Raw genomic sequence first — 21,829 nt, 5'->3', positions numbered from 1 at the left:
ACTGGTAGGGCCGAGTAACCCACGTGGGACTCTGATGCCCATGGAACTTTCAGCCAATCAATGAGCTGAAGTTCCTCCAGGTAAAAACAGGCAACACAGAGAGCCTGGGAGATTCAGATTCAGATTCAGAAAGGGAGATTCAGAGAGATTCAGTAAGATTCTGGAGACGATTCTGTGGACTGTTCTAAAGGGAATTCAAAGGAGAATTCCAGGGCAGGACGGCCCAGGAGCAGAAGGCTCCCAAGGGCAGGACATTCTCGCAGCGCGCCTCCTGACCATCCTGAGACTCAGCCCGGACAACCACGGAACGGCCAGTGTGTCCGAGTGCCAGAACCTTCCTTTGTTCTAAGAGCCTAGAGTGGAGGTTGCCAGAGAGTAACCAGCAGCAGGCCTCGTGAACAGGTCGGAACTGTGGACAGCTGAATCACTATTCAGAACTAGCTCTTCATCAGGAACGAACCGGTCCTCTTCCTGACTTGCTGGGACCCACAGTCATCTTTTCTCCTGTGCACAAACTTTGCTAGTTAAAGCCAACAGTGAGCATCAGCAGCGCACCGTCGCAAGCCGCACAGCACAGCCTGGCACGGAGCCAGAGAGCGCGGATTGGACAGCAACAGCCTGCAACTGTTTCTTTGTCCCCGCAGGAGATCTGAATCCCCAAAGATTGGATGAGTATTCAACTTCAATGCATTACAGCTCGAGAATTCAATTGTTATCCAAACCAGTTGATATCAATTTAATTCCTAAGAGTTATGTACTTGTTTTGAGTATCTAATGTAGAAGTTGTAACCAAGTTCACTTTACGAAATGGTCTTAATGAATGATATACTGAACGTATGTCCTCTTGATGTGTAACACTTCGTAACTGATTGAATATATACCTTTTGTATTCTGATAACCCTCTCGATAAGATCTGTTAGGTTTACATGCATATTCTATGTATTAATAAATGTATCCTCGTGTATTAGTACCTGTGTGCGAGCGTTGTTTGAGTTATATCGCATGGTTGGATTCTAAAGCCATCTAAAGCCATCAAAAGAATCAACTTTGTGATTTACTGCTACAATTAATAATTGTCTCAGTAAATGCCCAAACCCTACAGAACTGGTGCCTTCAGAGAGCCACTATGATTACATATTTGGCGTCCCTGAACCGGTTTTCCCTACAGCCAATAACAAAACTCTTCAAAACATTCACTCAAGACAGGAAAAATAGTCAGTTACCTGGAATTTTCTAGTAAAGTATCCATCAATAAAAAAGACAGCAAGCCCAAGCCAAGTAATTACAGACGAATAAGCATTACTTCTTACATGTAAAAAGTATAACGTAATTATTACGATTATGGAAGATATACTGTAATAGTATTCTAATGAATAGTCAGTATGGATTTTGATCAGGGAAGCCTTGATTAACTAACTTGTTAGAACTTTTGAACACATATTTTGTTTAATTACTTAAAGATTAAAAGATTTTGAATTAATAACTGGTTAATGGATAGTACACAGTAATACATCTAAAAGTATTACTCAAATTGAGGTCATGCCACTGTTTCCTAATTCATATTGATTGGAATAGTTATTAAACTAATCAACACCATGTTACAAATAAGGTAATGCTGCTCAGGACAGTTAATAACTAAAATAAAAAGAGCTTTATGCAGAGAATTGCCTACTTTCAGAAGCAGATTAGCAAGTACTGTAGAAGCAGAAAAGTAATTTCAAAATGAAAAAAATGTAACAGTAGGCAAACTCCTGGTTGGTGATATTTTATGTAGACGTCCATCCATCTACTAACTTAATCCAATACAGGGTTCATGGAGAACTGGAGCACTATTCTAGCAAGCAGTGGGTACAAGGTAGGATACACCCTGGCCGGGACAGAAGTCCAATGCGGGGCAGACACAGACATAAACACACTCACACCAGGGCCAGTTTTTCCAGAATCCAATTAACCTACTAGTATGTCCTTGGACTGTGGGAGAAAACCAGAGCAGCATGGAGAACACCCATGGGAACATGGGAAGAACATATAAACTCCATGCAGATAGCAGTCTGGTAATTGAACCCAGGGCCCCAGTGGTTTGAGAAAGCAACGCTAACAACTGTATCACCATGCTGCCATATTTAATGTAGAGTGATGCAGACTATTACACACAAGTAGTATAAACAAACAATTTTGATTCAAGATGGGAAACAGGATGAAGAAGCTATGTATTAAAAAAGCTTAGGTGTCCATTTTGATACATACTTTAAATCTTCAAAGTATGGGGAAGCAATATAAGGGGGAAAGATCTAGTGATTTTACATTGTAAAAACTGTAAAAAAAAATTTTGAACACCATGTTAGAAAAAAAGATCTAAGAGCTGCAAACAAAATAAAACCTCTATGCACAGAATTGCCTGGTCTCATTTGTAACCCCTTATGTTCCTTTAATCATAAGTTTCAATTCCACAAAGTTCCTGTGATTTTTGTTCAATTGTATATAAGATGCTGTATATTAGTACAATTGAAAGAGGAGAGTGATGAGCTAGGAAAGTATCAGAGCTGCAGTCACAGCCTCAAGGCACAACTGAGCAATTTGCATTGAGTGCACAAAACACAAAAAGGAGATGAATAAGACCTAAGACCTTTAAAGAACAGCAGAGGGAGAACTTGGAGTCTAAAATACAGGCACAGTTGGACAGCTGCAGTCTAGCTAGGCTGAAAATAAACACACACTACAGAAACAATTGCAAATGGTGAGCGACGCCACAACCTGTGAGCCAAAAGTCCTGGAGATGATGGAGGTGTAAGGACTAGGGATCCGAAAGTTGTCAAAGCTGATAGACCAGAAGGTGGCATGATGACCTGTGAGTTTCCAATGGGGAGGGAGATGTAGCCCTTCACAACGAGATCTGAAACAAACAGCTATGCACCTTGGCCAAAGCCTCCAGAGGAGGAGATACATAAAGAATTTCCTGGCCTGATCCTCAAACGGCAGGAGGATATGACAGATTGACATTTCTACTCTGGTATTATGGTCAGAATAATAGATGACAGACAGATTCTGGCCAGAACATCCAAAAAAAACAAGTAATGCAACCAAGTTGCAGATCTATTACCTGGCAGATGGCAGTGAGCCAGTGGTTTTAACTGGAGTCCAGGTCATTGACACTGAAACAGAATTCAGGATTAAAATTAATGTAGTATTAAAAGTAAAATGATTTCCATTAAAAACAACTGTTACAAAATAATTGCAACTGCCTGGTGGCTCATTTGGGTCTCAATTAAGAACTTCTGTATTTAAATCATCACACTCTGCTTCATAATTGCTATTATGGAGCAGTAAGTCTGAACTTATGTGGTTTTTTTTCTCATGATTGTAACTGGTTTTAAAAATACCAAGGGAAAACTCTGTTTTGAGGTGAAAATGATTAATTATTAATAATTATCAATTATTATTGTGAAATAAGAATATTAATAATATTTAAACACAATTCTACATACTTCTTCACACAGCAAGTGAAAAAAAAGTATAATTTCTGTAAATACAATAGTAATAAACTTTATTTTATTTTATATAGTGCCTTTAAAGGTGGCTTCTCAAAGTGCTTTACAGAATGACAACAATAAAAAATACACAAGATAAACACAATGAGACTATGCAGAGGAGACAGTAGATGGTGGTACTAAATAAAGTAGGAGCAGAGGGGTAAAGAATGGAACCAGTTAAGTAAAGATTCTTCTAAAGAACAAGGTTTAGAGTCTGGATTTGAAGGAGTTTAGAGAAGACTCTCTGATATCCTTTGGGAGAGAGTTCCAGAGCTTAGGGGCATAACAGGAGAAGGCCCTGTCACCCACAGAGTGTAGACGGGCTTGGGGGACAGTTTGGAGACCAGAATTAGAGGAGCAAAGGTTGCAAGTGGGGAGTAAGACTATAATAGATCAGACAGGTACTGAGGTGCCAAGCCATGCAGAGCCTTACAGGTGAACATGAGCATTTTGAAGTTGACATGAAACTTGACAGGAAGCCAGTGCAAGGACTCCAGGATAGGAGTGTAGGGGCAATGCTTATTAATAAGACAGAATTAAGTGTTGCTATCCTAAATGAGGCCCCTTCTCTCTTTCTCATCTCTGAGGTGCAACCACAGAGAAGCTATTCGTGCAGTTCTGAATTAGGGTGTTTTCTCTCAAATAAGGAGCAGATCCCAAGTGGGGATGGTGCTTATGTGTCTGTGAGATTCTTGAGAACAATCGGATTGCAGTCCAAGATGTCAGAGGTCATTGTGACTCATCTCTCACCTTGACCAAACAATCATGAATCTGTAGGGCATGGTAACCCCAGGTGCGTTTGAAATGCCCGCTAAACTTTCGGCCAATCACCACCTGTCTTGGTCCTGGTTTAAAAGACACTGCACAGCTCAGAAACTTTGTTTCTCCAGCCACTTTTCACACCCTCAGAGACAATCACGTGACCGCCAGTATAGGGAGTGGAACCTTGTTTCAGCAAAGTGTTGGCCTGGGGAATGCCCCTACGTAAATTGCCAGCCAACGCCAACGTGGACGCTTCGCTTGATCAACGAAGTATACGTTTGGACTCTTGTCGACAAACTGAATAAGTTTTTATTCAGCAACAGCGCTACACCGGAAGCAAACCAAGTTTCTTCCCCCTAAAGAGTGACTTGCTTGGACCCGCGGTCAGCCTCTGTGCATAGAGACTTTCTACTACTCAGCTGGACTACTAGTAGGTTCCTGAGAGAGACACTGTCGACGCGTCACCACAGCAGAAATCTCTCCTCTTAATTCGTCCAACTCCGAGCTGCACTGCGGCTGTTTGGCCAGGACCCAGAGGATGCTGGGACGATGCCTATTGAACGCCGCAGCGATTGGACGCAGCCGCTAGCTGGTCTTGGTGTCCGTACCGGGAAATACGAATCAACATCTGGATAAGTAAACATAATGTTCTACATTACATCTCGAGAATTTATATCAATTCAATTCATACGAGTAATGTATTAACTTTAGAGTAGCTAATCTAGACTGATTAACGATAGTATAGCCGAACAGCATACTGAAGCATATTCTTTGTATCTCTTTGTGTTTTGTATCTCTTTGTGATTATATACCTTGCACATTGATAACCCTTACAGTAAGATCGGCTATGTGTATCCAGACAGACTGTTATGTTTTATGCACAATTTATGTATTAATAAATGTATCTCTTTTATTGAATCCGTGTGTGTGCATCGCTGATCGATTGATTTTCTAAAAGCCATAACAAACCACCTTGTGACTGTTGCTACAATTAATAAATTGTCCCAGTAAATTCACAAAACCCCTACAGGAGACCTGTGGTACGTGACATCTGTATACAAAAACAAGGAGCTTAAAACTTTTTATTTAGAAGTACAGATGCACAGACTGTTACGTCCCAGTGTGTGTTCTGTGTGTGTTTTTTCTGTTATGTCTACACTGCTGACCCTTGATTGTTCTCCCTTCCCCATTGGCCGACCATTACAACACACTTTCAGTATGATGTCATCATCAATTAGCTCTCAGCCAATCAGAACACATCTTATTCAGCATATAACATGGAGGTTTTCAGCAGGGAGAGGCCTTTTGTTTGACTTTGGTCCCATTTGGTTTTGGGTATCGCTGCACTTCGCTTTTGGTTATTGCTTCGGCTTCGTTGGTTTGTTTTGCTTTGTGTGTGTGTATTTTCGTATAGCTTCAGTCTTGTTGTTTTGTTGGTTTTCTGTTAGTTTCTTTGTACTTTCGTTTGTGTGTTTATCCTTGTTTTGCCATTACCTTGCCCTAACGTGTTACATGTTCAACCTTTTTTTTTGTACCCTGTTCCTGTTGATTACTCTCGTTTTCCCTTATTTGTATTCCTGGTTCACTTGTGTTTTTGTGTGAACTTTTGTATATAAGGTTAGTTTAGGTTGTTGGGTACACTTTACACACTTAGTTGACTTTGTATTAGTAACACTAGTTTAGTACGGGTGAGTGCCATTTGTCTTGTATGGTTTTGGGTAGTCAGTGGAGGTTAGTTAGGGTGTTGAAGACGCCGAAGACTGTGTGTTTCGGGTTTTCTTTCGCAGTCAGGTTAACTATCCCTCATTTTCCTAGCCAGTTCCCGGTTAATTGTTTTTTCATATGTGCTTTTTTAAAATCCAGATCTGATGCTAGGTTTGCTTACAAACTTCAATACATTCATATACTAAATAATACTTGAAAAGTGTATCTACAGGTCTGTAAATTAATATCTCACATATCTAGCACACCACCTTCAGTCTGTTGCACTTAATATTTGTTAACACCTTATTATGTTTTCAGTTTCCTGAATTTAAATTTATTAACTCTAGATCAAAAGGAACTGAGCTATTAAGAAGAAACTGCATGTAAAGCAGGGATTTTGATCAAGCAAATTGTTATTACGGAAGCACTCAATACATTTTTCAACATTATGTTTAGCTAATAGAAATAATACTGAGAAATAATAAGATTATTTAAAATGGTCACTGACACCAAAGTAATCCCGTACAACAGCATCGCCCCACAACATCAGCTATTGGTGTTGGATGCCAAAGTCCGCCTAGTCCAAACCCCGGCGCGACCAACCACCAATATTGAACGCATCAAATGGTGAATTACCAGAACATCAAGCTGTTGTGAAGGCGACACTAGGACCATTGGTGCCCAATCCAAGACAAACAGTCGGCGAAGATTGGAACAACCTGGCTGAACGCGTCAAGACATGCGCCGCAACCACCCTGGGAACCACAAAACCAAACTGGCGTTTTATCGACAAACAGACCTGGTGGTGGAACGACGATGTGCAGCAGGCAACCAAGGCAAAAAAGGACGCCTACAAGACCTGGCGGCAGACAAAATGCGATACTGCACATTGAAATCCACCGCAAAGCAAACCATGGCGACTTCAAAGGCGGCACACTACCAGGACCTTTATGATCAACTGGACACGCCTGGTGGGGCAAACAAGATCTACAAACTCGCCCACGCACATGACCGAGCCACACAAGACCTAGGACACGTTATCAACATATCGACAAAGATGAAAATGGGCAGATGCTGCAGAAGCCAAAAAACATTCTCCGGCGCTGGAAGGACTACTTCGAGAAAATATGCAACGAGGAATTTCCACATCCTCCACTACCAGCAGCTCCGATACCATCTCCGGCCCAGTACCCACCATCACAATCCCAGAAGTAACCACTGCCATCAACAAAATGAAAAGTGGCAAAGCAACTGGCCCGGACGACATCCCAGCCGAAGTATGGAAGCTCCTTGGAACACAAGGAGCAGCATGGCTCGCGGACCTCTTCAATAAGATCACTGAGGAAAAGGCACCCCCAGAAATGTGGCAAACCAGCATCACAGTGCCAATTTGGAAAGGAAAAGGCGACGTTAATGACTGCTCCAATTACAGGCCGATCTGGCTGCTGTGCCATACAATGAAGATTTTCGAGCGTGTGCTGGACGCATGACTAAGAACCATCATCGATATCTCGCCAAACCAATGCGGCTTTGTGAAAAACTGCGGAACAATAGACGCCATACACGCAGCCCGCCTACTGATGGATAGGCACCACGAGAAGAGGAAAATGATCCACATGGCATTTCTCGACCTGGAAAAGGCATTCGACAGAGTACCGCACAATCTCATCTGGCTGGCGCTGCTACAGCACCACGTCCCCGAAGGCTTTGTCAGCTGGACAAAGCTCCTGTACCAAAAGGCCACTAGCTCAGTACGTTGCGCAGCTGTAACCTCAGACACCTTCCCGGTCAATGTTGGCATCCACCATGTTGGCTCAGTCTTGTCTCCTTTGCTATTCATACTTTGCATGGATACAGTGAACAAAGATATCCAAACGAGGCATCCATGGACGCTATTGTATGCCGACGATGTTATGAGAGCAAGTGAAACGCGACACAGCCTTGAACAGCAAGTACAGGAGTGGAAGACCGCCTTGAACGATTCGGGATGAAATTGAACATCAAGAAGACGGAGTACCTGGAATACGGTGATCAAACCGATGGCACAATCGCAGCTGGTGGGTTCCAACTGAACAAAGTGACACAGTTCAAGTACCTAGGCTCATGTGTCAACTCCGACTGCACTACCCTCCAAGACTCCAAGATGCGAGTCAGCGCCGCTTGGATGAAATAGCGGCAGGTCACTGGAATACTGTGCGACAAGAAGATCCCTTTGTGCCTAAAATCCAAAGTCTACCGCTCAGTGATCAGACCAGTGGCCCTATACAGAACTGAATGCTGGCCAACGACAAAGAAACATGAACAGGCACTCCATGCGATGAAAATAATGCTGCGATGGACCCTTGGCTTGACAAGACTAGACCATGTCATGAATAAAGAGGTGCGAAAAACACTCAAAGTCGCCCCAATCACTGAGAAAATGAGGAAATCGCGCCTGCAATGGTATGGACACATGAATGGCAAAGACCGCCCTTGAATTGAATGTGGAAGGCTGCCGGCCCCTTGAACGACCATTTACGTGCTTGCTGGATCGGCTGAAAGACGACATGCGCCTCGCAAAAGTCACCTGCCAAGACGCTGCATACCATACGAAGTGGAACAATTGGTGCAAAAAAGCAGACCCCACATAAGTGGGAAAATGCGAAGAAGAAGAAGATTGAGAAATAATAAGATTCTTTCAATTATTATATATTCTAGCTAGATTATTATGTACATATATAAAATGAAAACCATGTAAAAACTCACACTGTGACAATTATTTATTAATTGCCAGTGATTGACAGCTAATGAGTAAAGACAATAAACTAATAACTATAGTAGATAAAAAATAATACATGACCTTACAGTATGACAAATGAAATGAAAATACCCGATTACAAAATCAATTTAAATATTTAAATCTAAAGAGCACATCAATATGTTACCATGACAGTGATATGATTAAACGAAGAAAAACAATAAGAAAAAAACAAAATGACTCTTGTTAAAGCAGTTTGAGGGCTACAGTATAATCGACAAACACAGGAGAATAAGAATGTTTGAAATCTTCAGGTGTGGAAAACCAAGGAGAGTTTTACGAAATGCAGAAAAATTGTTTGAATAGTCTTGCATAGATTGAGGTGCAGTGGAGTGTTGTAAAGAAAAACCTAAACTCCAGAACTATGAATTTTATGTGTTTGAAGAGACAGCCAGTGATTTCAAAATGCAGAAAATGAAAATGTTAGCATAAAAAGATGCAAAGAATACGTGCAAGAAGATACTAACCTAATGCTACCCAAATACTTCAAAGTATCATTTTTGCTTGCTGTTTTTCAATTTTATGGATGTCATCTAATTTGTTGCTCTTATTTTAGAAAGCAGAAACTTTACCTTTTAATACAATTTATATAAATAATTTTCTTCACAGGGTGGCACATTAATATGATGGTTAATGTTACAACCTTACTATTTTTTATTTGTACTGTGGAGATTATCCATAAACCAGTCAATGTTAAGCCATGTGATGTCAATGCCATTATTTACAGTTTTGTTTTGTGAAGTCAAATACTGCACGTGGTTGTGAGACAAGCTCCATCCTATCCTCTATAAATTCAGTAACAGCAGAACAGTTTACTGACCTGTGCTAAACATCAGAAGGTCATCTTTTGGGGTGCCATCCAGGATCCCGCCAAAGACATAAATATTGTCCCCGACTGTGACTGCACTATGCTTCAAACTCTTCAGAGAGACTCCTCCAGTTTTCAGCTTCTCCCAGGTTAATGATGCTGTCAATGACAACCTGGATGTTATTGTGAAAGTTTATGAATCAGACTATGACAGACATCCACATGTATTTATAGCATTTTCTTAAAATTATTCAGGTGCCATTTATAAAAACAATAGCCGTTTTAATCTTTCAATTAATTTCATACCATTATTTTTTATTTACAAAGTGTAGCATTTACACGTGTCATTGTCAGAACTATTAATTGATTATTAATTTATTTCGCTAATGTTTTGTGAAAAGTATTGATTTATTCAGCTGGAAATTTAGCATTTATACAGAAGCAATCTGAATCAAGTACCTTGCTCAAAGCAGCGCCCAACCTTCTACTCATACTGTATGTGCAGAGACCTGATCACTACACCAGTGGTCTGCAAGAAATCCAATCTGTAGCCACTACAGATGAAATGAGAGGACCAAATCTACTGCTGTTGCCATTGTGTCGAATGTCGAATTGACCCTGTTGCTTCCACAGTATTATTACTGTTACTGTTCCTGTGCAGTTCACTTTATAATACACTTGCTATTTTGGATCTTACCAGTGTTAAAGCAGTACACTCCAGGAAGGCATTCTTTGGCTTGTGGATGTGAAGCACCACCAAATAGGTATAATTTTCCATTTATCACACTGTGGCCAAACAAGAACACTTTATATACAAGCAAGAAGTTTCTTTGAAATGTTTTTAGTTTTGTCTGTTATATGAGAATATTAAACTATATTACAGTTAGATTATAAATACAATTAAAAGAAAATTATGGTCTTAAACTCCACAGTTTATCCTCCTCAATGTAATTTTAAAATTAAAGTGAAAAGCAGTTTGTTACAAAGGTGCTTATGGTTTCTATTCTTTGTCACCTAGAGAAGTTCATATGAATATTGCAAATCATGTTATGTTAATACCAATAAAGGTTTTCTGAACTATAAATGACAAAATGAAATGGTGTCATTTCTTACCATAGAGAGTGGCCCTCTCTTGCAGGTGGAATCAGCCCATTTTGTGGTATCACCTCCCAAGTCAAATCAGTTGGTGAAACTATATCCATTTCATAGGTTTTATAGATTTTACAATGAAGAAAAGCAATTATTGGAAGTGATATTGAATTAACTAAAATAGACTGTCATCAGAACAATAAACATCAAAGTGTGTGATTACACAAAAGTGTAATGTGATCAAAGCTCTTATTAAAGTTATTGGGTTAGATCAAAGCAATTTACCAAAACAGAAGTGAGAGTAAAGTACTTTGCTTTTAACCACAAATCAAACTTTTGTAAATATATAATTAGGCTAATACAATAAAAACCCTGTCTCCTGTCTTGCTAATACACATTCTGGTGAATGTTTGTACTCCAAAGCTTAACTTTTGGCTGCAAGAAGAAACTAATACTGAGTTTGTTTCTGTAACACTGTATGAACTGAGAAAATTAAACAAGTGGAAAAATATTCTACTGAAAACTCACAAGAATGAAATGAGTGTTAAGTGTAAATGGTTTCAATGAGTGGAGCAGTTCTTGAGAACTGTGTCATCAAAAGAGAGACAATTAAAAATTACAAGGTAGATAGAAAAATAAATCACACAGAGGTGTCTACATGTTTAATAAGTGGTCTATGCCTAATACAACTCTTGTCTTCTGTTTGAAAGACTTCCATAGGGTTTGAAAGCAAGTCGACTCCTTCAATTTAAAACATGCACTTAAACATGAATCATTTGTAGGAATTTGTTTTCTTCCTTAATTTCAGTTTACACATTCAGTATAGAATTATATTTAAAACTGCTGAATGACACATACATTACAGTACTCAAAAGAATGCAAGAAGCTTTTCCGTGGGTTATATTCTTTAGCATTTAAAGGGGATGGCATCCAGTTACATCTTGTGGTGACTCCATAAATAATAATCCACAAGGAATAATTTAATAAAGTGAGCTTGTCACTGCATATTAAGACTCCTGGTCAAAGACCTAGTCTATATATGTAAACTGTATATAATAATAATAATAATAATAATAATAATAATAATAATAATAATAATAATAATAATAATTGCTTATACTTATCTAGCGCTTTACTGGACACTCCACTCAAAACACTTTACAGGTAATGGGGACTCCTCTCCACCACCACCAATATATACTTTATATACTGTATAACATTAAAGATATTACCCTAAGCACCTGCTGTTAACACTTTCCACAGCCATATTTGTGGAGGAATAGCATTTGATCAATTAAGAAACCAAACAGCCTGCATTAGCATTAAAGCAGTCCAATTAAACATTCATATATATATATGTTAAGAAATTTAATTGGATCAATTTAGTACTGTAAATTGGAGTGATATGAAAATGATAAACACTCTTTATGATTGGGTTGATTGTCACTGGTAACAGAGTAAAATGAAAAAAAAATGAAAGTGTAGTATTCTCTGAGCAGAACAAAACATACCTCTTAGTATGTTAATTAGAAATATTAAAGCATAAATTTATTAAAGTTACCTGTAAACATGTAAAAATCATTTAAATGTTTTGGCTGGCCATCCTGTAAAAGATTATAAGAACATGTTATAAATGTATTTATTTGGGCTAGATGTTGATCTTAAAGACTGCTTACATTTCAATTCAGCTTACATAATGCTTGAACTAAAGCCTTTATTTTGTGCAATTACAATAATTAGATTTTCATTTTAGAAATATATAATTTTGCTAAATTTTAATAAAACCACACAAACTTAATATAAATATTATTTTCTCTGTATTTTTCCAGAGCTGGTTTAATATTATTAAGACCAAGAAGTAAGAAAGCATATATGCTATACAGTGAATATTTGTAGGGTATTATCCATTTCAACTTTTTGGGGAAGAAGCTTTACAGACAAGCACTAAATAGTCATAAAGTAGAAAGAACTGACAAAAAAACTTGTGAAATGTTAAGATTAGAACAACTTTAAACAGGATGATGAAGCTCAAAATAGCAATATTTTAGAGATCATTGGGGTCATTTGTTGAACTAAAACCATTGTTTGGACAAGTTCTCTACTGCCCTCTGTCTTGTTTTAGCTTTTTTGAACCTCCTTCTTTTGATGTCAGTAAGACAATAACAACCTAGAATTAGTCCAAAATGTACTCACCAGGGAATTCAAGGTGGACATGCCACCAAACAGGAATGCTATATTTCCAGCTACTGCCAGGGCATGACCATGTCTTTGAAAAACAAAAAACAGTGAGTAATATTTGACTGTGCTTACATAATACAAGACCTATTTTTCTTTATAATATGTTTAAAAAGTATGTTTATTATCTACCTTGGTTTAAAACACAAGACATTAATCTTGAAAAATTCCCTGATAATTGAAACTATACAAACGTATCTTTAAAATAAGATGAATGACATTGTAAAAATGTGAAAAATTGAATTTAGAAGGTAAATATCTACTATTTATCTATATACAGTAAGACAATATGACTCCTGTCCAGAATTTCTTTTCTGGGCTATGTTATTGATCAGAGATAGAAGCACTTAAGCTTTACTTGTATCACAATGTGTCAAATTAGCATTGTTTAAAGAAGTAGAATGTATAATTACGTTGATTTTGTTCTTTGACTCCTTATTTCACATCCTTTACATTGTTTCATATGATTTTCTAAACCCAAGTCTCTTATTAACATTTATAATACACCCCTGTAAACTTCCTGCTAGAAAGTTCAGAAGTGTTAAACTACAGGAGATGAAGAGAAGTGTATTAAATTATATTAGTTAAAACTAATTTTGGGCTAAAAAATTCAATTTTGTACTACCCTCCTGTTACTCTGTACTCTTCCTCAATATTTGAAAATATTGTCAAAGTAGCTAGTTTTACAAAGATGCATGAATAATATGAGTCAAAACAAAACTAACAGAGGTATGTAGGCAACTTATGAAGGGAACATTGCAACACACATTAAACATTACATTACAGGAACCGTAGTTTATTGTTTTATTGAGTTAAAAAATAATGTTCTGATATTTTGTACTTTTATTGTAAATTCTGTGCTCAATTAGAGGCTTATAAGAATCAGCTGATGTACAGTATACTGTATAAGGGTAAAATAACTAATTACAAAATCATTTTCTGTGCTCAGTTAAGTTTTTAAATTTTAAATGGATGTAACATAATGAATGTAAACATAATCCTCTAGAATATTTTTTTAATAACTGTTACAACTTGTTTTGTTTAAATTATTTTTCAAAGTAAAAACAAATAAATATGAAGACAAAGCAGACAGAAAAGGAAGCATAATTTACCTGGGGCACGGCAGGTCTCCTTTGATCTCTTTTTCAATCCAATGACCACTTGCCAACGCCATTTTTCTATCTGAAATACATGCATTCATGCATAAAGATATGTAAGTAAGTATAAAACTACTGATCTGTTTAAACTCTTCATTTCCTGTGCAGTAAAACACAAATAGTTAAAAAATAATTTTATTTCAGTGCGCTTCTCACTCTTTCAACAACACCAGCCTTTGTCAGTACAGATATGCCCTCTACTTCTGGATGGATGACGATATGCAGCTCTTCACAGTTCTACTAGTACTCATGTTGCTTAGATACAGAGATACACAGGAGCTTGCAGCACTAAAATGACAATTAGAGTTTAGTTGATAACTATGATGAGCCAAGTAGTAATCTGTATAGGATTACATCTCCAGTATCAAATCCACCTTTACATGCACGCACAGTCAGTTAAGACATGGGATATATTACATATTGAGTGTCAATGCACAAAAGCTTGAACTTCATTATTAATAGGATGACAGAATGTAGTCTACTTCAGGAGCTGCATTTGAGTTTCTTTTTTTCATTTTACGCACCTTTCCAAAAACGAATGCACTAAATTTAATCTTAGGAAGTTATCGTCATGATAGCGCATGCCTGGTTTGTAAAAGACCTCCATCTATTTTCTAACCTCTTTAGCCAATACACTTTCGTTTAGGAGCTGGTGTCTATACCAGCAAGGAACAAGTACAAGGTGAGATACACCCTCGATGGGACACTAACCCATCAAAGGACATATTCACAGACACACACATTCACACGAGGGACTCTGGGAGGAAATCGGAACACTCAATAGAAACTGACGCAAACATAGGAACAAAAAAACAAACTCCACGCCTATAGCACCCCAGAAATTGAACTTAGGCCTCAGTGCTGCTAGGCAGCAATGCTGGCCACGGTGCCAACCTTTAAAGTGTGAAAAATGGAATAAGAAAAAAAAATACTTACCCGGCAATATTTCATCAAGATATATCAAATATAAAATAACATTAAAATAGCCCACTGAAAGTTTTCAAATACATGTATTTCATATAATTCACCTTTCAGTCTCATTCACAAGCTTATTTACTGTAAACATTCAGCAATTAAAGCATCAATTAAAACTGAAAAGCATGATGTTGTCACAGCATTATTATAAGATGTTAGCTACCAAAGAAAAAACATCAAATGAGAATAACTTTTTTTTTATTTTAGGCTGTTTGTTAAAGTCATTAAGCAAAGATTATTCCACCAGTTCGAAGCCTCAGCAGTTTTGTTATATTTTCTTCTGATATCTTCCCAGCTGAGTTGCAGTGCTTAGGCTTTTCTAGACTGGCTAAAGATTAATTTAAAAAAGTACAAAATAATAATAATTTATAATTGTTTACACTTTTATAGTGCTTTTCTGGACACTCCACTCAAAGCAATACAGGTAATGGGGATTCCCCTGCACCACCACCAGTGTGCAGCATCCACCAGGGTGATGCGATGACATCCACAAAGCACCAGAATGCTCACCACACATCAAGTATTAAGCCAATTTATAGATGAGCGTTATTAGGAGGCCATGAGTGGTAAAGGTCCATGGGAAATTTGGCCAGGATGCCAGGGTAACACCACTACTCTTTTCGAGAGACACCCTGGGATTTTTAATGACCACAGAGAGTCAGGACCTCGGTTTTACGTCTCATCTGAAGGACAGTGCTTTTTTACAGTATAGTGTCCCCATCACTATACTGGGGCATTAGGACCCACACAGACCACAGAGTGAGCGCCGGCTGCTGGCCCCACTAACACCACTTCCAGCAGCAACCTTAGATTTTCCCAGGATGTCTCTCATCCAGCTACTGACCAGGCTCACACCTGCTTAGCTTCAGTGGGCTGCCAGCTGTGAGTTGCAGGGTTATATGGCTGCTGGCAAAAAACTAAAATAAAGCTAAGCTCTTAAAGAATGTAATAAAACTTCAACTTAATAGGTATTGTTCAGACAGAACGTCACTGAGCTTCATTGCACTGAAATAAAGAGAAAACAGGCTGCATCCAACTTCAACCCTCTAGGTTTTTTGGCTCAGAGCTTGGACCCAATTTTTGCTAACTTATACATACTGTAATGTAATGCTGTAGAAATACACAATGTTTTCATACAAACGTGTAAGCTTCTGAAATTGTAAATAAAAGAAACGTTCTTTTATTCCGAATATACAACGCAACATTGACCTTTAGTTTCTCTATAGCTTATCGATATGAAAAACATGCTTTATTAATACAAACAACAAGACCTTCACTTCTTCAGGTCTTCAAATTTCTTCAAATATACCCTAAAATATAAAGGATTGGCTTTATTACTACTTTTAAAGCCATTTATACTCTTTAAACAACAATCATAACAATCCTTAAGAGAGTTGCCATATAGTATTTGTTTCTTATATGGACAGTGACATCTTAATTCGTTGTTTTGTCACGGCACAAAACAAGTGCACCGCAGTTACTTGGGAAGTGTCCGGGGACATAATCTGCCATACCGAAAATTTAACAAATCCCTTAATAGCTGAACACGGGTCAAAAATCGGACGTCTAACAATCCTTGGACTAAGTGTTAAAAGAACGCCTACACTCTCCCTCCCTTCACCGTGACAGTACATAGGCTTAACAATGGAACGGCTACTTCTCTCCGGTTGCTAAGCGATCAGACGTCATTCCGTACGGGGCTACGTATGTTCCGGTCGTGTGTCAAAGGCGGCGGCAGGAAGAAGATTGTAGTGTTGCCTTGAGCGGAGCCAAAATTGGAACCCATAAGACAGGAAAGTGCTGTAGCAATATTAGTCTGCTTATTTAAATAAACTATAATTAGGAAACAACAAAGCAGGCAACCTGGAAGAAGCAGGTACACCGAAAATATCTACGCAACATGGATTTTATATAATTCCGGAAAAATGTGAGGAGATGAGCCAGGAGAAAAAGAAGAAGCAGACCAACCGCATCATGTTGGTCAAAAAGATCATAATGAAAGATGGGAGCAATGTAAGTGATCGTTTTCTATTTTTTTGCAGTCCTCCGCGAATACTGAACAGAAGCGAAGGAACTTCATGATTATATATATGAATAACTGTAACATATCCTGTAGTGTTGACATGAAAAACACGAGTTCGGTTCTAGTTTCGATTCAAGCATCAGTGAAGGTTTTCTGGAAACGCTGTTTTTGTGCCAATATGGGCACAACAGTACGCAAGATGAAAAGGAGACGATTGCTGTAGAATAAAGTTTTATTTATGGTTATAGAACGTTTGTCTGTATTCATTATGAGCCAATATATATATATATATTTATATTATAAGGATAATTGTTTAAATTAATTTGATAAATATGTAATATTCCCTTCTTCATTAGCTGTTTTCATTTTAGTGTAAAACTTGTATTTTATTGACTCAATTTTATGGTGTTGCCAGTTACAATGATCAAAGTGTTAATTCTTTTAATATTAGTTCACCGTCTTAAAGCTTCACCAAAAGTTTCTTCAAACTCTTTTTATGTTAAAAGTTTGCAAGAATCTGAAAGCTGTTTTTTCTGCAGGATTTTATAGTGCCCCCTAAATTGTATATCGGTTTAAATTCTTCAAGGCTTTCACACACTCTAGAGAGCTGTACACTACATTTGTGTAGATACGACGAAAGATAGTTAAGGTTGTCATTGAATGTCGAAGTTAACACGTTCTACCTTGTTGTACCTTGATTGTCTCAGTTGGAGCAGTGTAGTTTTGTGTGAAGCACTTGATAAAGTGTAGGTTACATATTTAATGAAGTCCTCTGCTTCCTATTTCATTCGTCATACTTTAGTGAAACGCGACAAGTGTTTTCCGACTCCATTTAACTATTTCGAGGAATATGTACAGTAAACAACACCTTAACTGTATACCTGTACATGGTAGAGACACTCTACCGTCCAGAGTCAGTGAGTCGAGGACTGTCGCAAACGTACTGTAGCAAACATCATACTGTTATACACCATAATACTTAAAATACTAAATAATTATTGCAAATTTAAGTCACAACACTAAGCTAATCTAAATAGATTTATTTTCTTGACTATAGCAGTCTTTCGGGACTCTAGAAGTGCAGGCCTAATGTGTTTTTATGCTACTGTATGACATGTTATGTGACTGTAACCGTAAAGGTCTGTATGAAACAAGTAGTAATTTTGGCTTCGTTCTTGAACAATGTGTTGGAAAAACCACAACACGGTATACCTGATGCAAATACCAAACGTTTTTTTTTGGTCCCCGCAAAGACCTTGTGTAACCCCTAATACTGAGATATAAGGCTAAGGGACAAAGGAAATTGCTTATTATTGAAACCTAAACAGAACCAAAGGAAAACTTGAAAAATATCGACATGTTAACTGTCCATTAGACACTGCACTTCTACAGCCTTTGAAGTGTTAGAACTTATCTGAATTTCACCTTGCTTAATAGAATCGAGGACCTACAAGTATTTATACATTTTTCTGTAACCTTTTTTTGCCTTTTTGTTTGTAAATCAAAAGCATTCACTCAGATAACAGGTAGAAGTTCTCTATCATCCTATTGATATTTCTAAATTACACACTTAACAGTTCTCTGCAATACCATCTTGAAGTTTCAAAAAATGGATTTAAAAAATTGATGTTAGTAGAAATGTGTCTGCTATTGATCCATCTTTGACTTAACTTTTTTGAAAAACAAATTTTGTTTCAAAGGAGGTTTGTCTCTACATTGCTGTTCCGCCACAGAATAATATTGATAAGAAAATGGAAAAAAACACCTTCTCAAACTTGAAAAAATGGGTGTAGTTGTCTGATGTAAACCAAAGATTTTAATGTTGTGGTAACAAAATTTTAAAATGACTGTGGCAAAGGCTGACCAGCAAAAAGCTTAGATTTTTCTTTTCATGTATTTTCATTGGAACTATTTAAATTGAGAAAGATGGATAGTCAGCTGCTTAAAATATTACCTATCTTTCTATTGCCTAAACCACTTTATCCAGAATGGAGTTGCGGGGGATGCCAACACCTAACCTGGCAATCACTGGGGGCAAGGCAGGATACATCCTGGAGTGGTAGCCCACATCCTTGTATTGGATAAAGTTTTTAGAAAAAAGATGGATGGATATTGTGTTTTTGCTTTGCAATATACCAGTAATACGTCACTTAGCATACTCAGTCACATTGGGTCACTAACACAGAAAGTTTTAGCCTATAAAGTTCCAAGAGGAAGAACAAAAATGATTTCTGATCTCAGGGTGTTGTAATGTCTAGACAGGTAAGGGGACATACTGTAAATCTTTTCACTATATAAAAAAGGAGTATGGTAGATAAGATCTAATTCAAGGATTTTAAGATCCAGCTTTGGCGTGTGACTCGCATGCTGGAGGTCGGGGGCTCAAACCCTGTTCCTGGCCTGAGCTTTCTTTGGGTGGTGCGGTGGCACTGTGGCTAAGGATCTGCACCCGTGGCTGGACAGTTGCCCGTTCGTATCCCGGCCAGCAGAGAAATCCTACTCCATTGGGTCCCTGAGCAAGGTCCTTAACCCCAACTGCTCCAGGGGCGCCGTATAAATGGCTGACTCTGCCCTCTGACCCCAAGCTTCTCTCCCTGTCTGTGTGTCTCATGAGTGTCTCAATAAAGTGATCTTATAAATATGATTAATCTCAGTAGCACAAGACCATGGTGTCATAACTGGAACTAAAAGAGAATTCATTGAGAACATTTAATAGGAAATTTTTCTTTACAAAAATTGTTTTGGGATGTGGAACAAGCTTCCCAGTGAGGTTGTTTGGGCCCATTCTCTGGGTACTTTTAAGAAAAGGCAGCATGAACTGCTAGATTTGCGAGCAGATTGGCCTCCACATATTTGCATTATTTGTAATGTTCTTATTGGTTACCATTCAGTGCTTGTATGCTATTATTGTAGTTACTTAGTAGAAATAATTAAAACCCTGGCCTATACGTCATGAGAACAAACAAATCACACAGCATACTAGCATATAATTTGAATGTTTTTATTAACCACATCTAACAAGCATTATGTATTATGAGAAAATTATTAAACTCAAAACAATGGTAGTTTTAATTCACAGAAAAACATTTAAATTTAAAATGTGATAGTAGTTCTTTTGCCACATTTTCAGTGTAAACATTTGGAGTGTAACAAACCGTTGCTATATCAGTACATCATGAATTTAGCTCAGCTTTGCTCTGTGGTGCTTCAGCTTGTCAAACAGTTTCAATTTCTGCATCTTCAGCTGGTATTTTTTCTTCTGGGCAGTGTGATCAGTATAGAAACTGTAATACTGTATATATTTATTTGCTTTTTGGTTGACTATTTGAAGAGCACCACTATTTTGCACACCAGTGTTGTGACTCATTTGCAAACAAAGCGACCCACTAGTTTAATAGTTTAAGAACTTGTGTCCTCAAGTGTGAAATTAGAGATCATATGCATATTCCAGTTAAGCTACCTGTGACTTGTTCTTGCCTGTTGCTTGTTAAGCACAAGAATGGTATAAGAAGAGACCGTTTTTGGGCTCTGAAAATAACGGCACTTGTGGTTTACAAAGGAATGTATTATGTCATGTGCTTCTGGGTTTAGTTCCAAGTTGCCATGACCCACACCAGGACAAGTGGCTTTCTCATAATGGGTGGAAGCTTCATTTCTGATTTGAATTCTTACAGCTTATTTTCTATATTTTTTTTTGTTTTTGCAGACATTTGAGTTATTGCCCACACATGTTCAATTTGAGCATTTAGGTTTTGATGAAAAACATTCACTTAGTAATCTAACATGTAACTCAACAAAAAGAGACATTATTGAGACACTGTATCTCCTCCTTTCCCTTCATACTGTAACGCAACGGGGGCTCAGGCGGGCGCCCTTGCCGCATCTGGTCGGCCCCATCCTGACTGGAGGCTCGAACCCGGGACTTCCGCGTCTCTCTGCAGCGACCTAGCCCCGTGAGCTAAAGAGAGATCTCTCTACAGCCCAGTAGCTGTAGTCCTGCTATCACAGGGAAGGGCGGTGACGTCACCTGCTCTGGTACACCGGCTCTTACACACAGTGCTTGTCGGCCGTAAGCGTTACGCTCTCCCCCGCTTAAATCGCCGTCCCCGGCGAAGGGCTATCCCATCCTGCTTCTAACACCAATGTAACGCAACGGGGGCTCAGGCGGGCGCCCTTGCCGCATCTGGTCGGCCCCATCCCGACTGGAGGCTTGAACCCGGGACTTCCGCGTCTCTCTGCAGCGACCTAGCCCCGTGAGCTAAAGAGAGATCTCTCTACAGCCCAGTAGCTGTAGTGCTGCTATCACAGGGAAGGGCGGTGACGTCACCTGCTCTGGTACGCCGGCTCTTACACACAGTGCTTGTCGGCCGTAAGCGTTACAATACACATCTCTGAATGTTTCGACTAGCCATTGCTCTGAAATATAAGTATGAAAGTTATGAATTTCATTAGGAATGTTTACTAGGCCTATTTAACAATTTATTTTATTATTTTTTTATCAATTTATATCTAATAGTTTGCTGATACTCAGCTCTTGTGTATGACATTATTTTTGTACGATTTTTGTAAGATATGTTTTATTTACCTCTGTGTGCTATCAATTCTTCCTCAGAATACAACACAGACTTTGCAGGTGAACCGTTTGCAACAAATATTCACCACATGAGACATTTTGTGAATGCATCTTGGTTAAATCTAATTCCCAGTCTTTTAATTTTAATGGTTTCTGTTTCATTTTGTTGATTTTAA

At 38.2% G+C, this 21,829-nt stretch overlaps 2 protein-coding genes across 2 annotated transcripts in view; one reads left to right on the top strand and one right to left on the bottom strand.

The window, feature by feature from the left end:
• Positions 1-14,269, bottom strand: part of LOC107075774 (rab9 effector protein with kelch motifs) — a 50,047-nt gene extending 35,778 nt beyond the window's left edge. The window contains exons 1-7 of the mRNA XM_069187124.1: positions 14,038-14,269; positions 12,884-12,956; positions 12,252-12,294; positions 10,715-10,793; positions 10,299-10,387; positions 9,614-9,760; positions 3,101-3,152 (exon numbers count right to left, since the gene is read on the bottom strand). Of these exons, the coding sequence (XP_069043225.1) occupies positions 3,101-3,152; positions 9,614-9,760; positions 10,299-10,387; positions 10,715-10,793; positions 12,252-12,294; positions 12,884-12,956; positions 14,038-14,126 (572 nt within the window). The 5' untranslated portion in view covers positions 14,127-14,269. The remainder of the gene's footprint in view (positions 1-3,100; positions 3,153-9,613; positions 9,761-10,298; positions 10,388-10,714; positions 10,794-12,251; positions 12,295-12,883; positions 12,957-14,037) is intronic.
• Positions 14,270-16,762: 2,493 nt separating this feature from the next.
• Positions 16,763-21,829, top strand: part of LOC102694662 (hippocampus abundant transcript 1 protein-like) — a 31,599-nt gene continuing 26,532 nt past the window's right edge. Inside the window, exon 1 of the mRNA XM_006627007.3 lies at positions 16,763-17,070. Within this exon, the coding sequence (XP_006627070.1) occupies positions 16,993-17,070 (78 nt within the window). The 5' untranslated portion in view covers positions 16,763-16,992. The remainder of the gene's footprint in view (positions 17,071-21,829) is intronic.

The sequence above is a fragment of the Lepisosteus oculatus genome, chromosome 3 (assembly GCF_040954835.1).
Source record: "Lepisosteus oculatus isolate fLepOcu1 chromosome 3, fLepOcu1.hap2, whole genome shotgun sequence".
NCBI lineage: Eukaryota > Metazoa > Chordata > Actinopteri > Semionotiformes > Lepisosteidae > Lepisosteus > Lepisosteus oculatus.
Note: the sequence above shows the minus strand (reverse complement) of the source record. Positions and strands in the feature narration are given on the sequence as shown.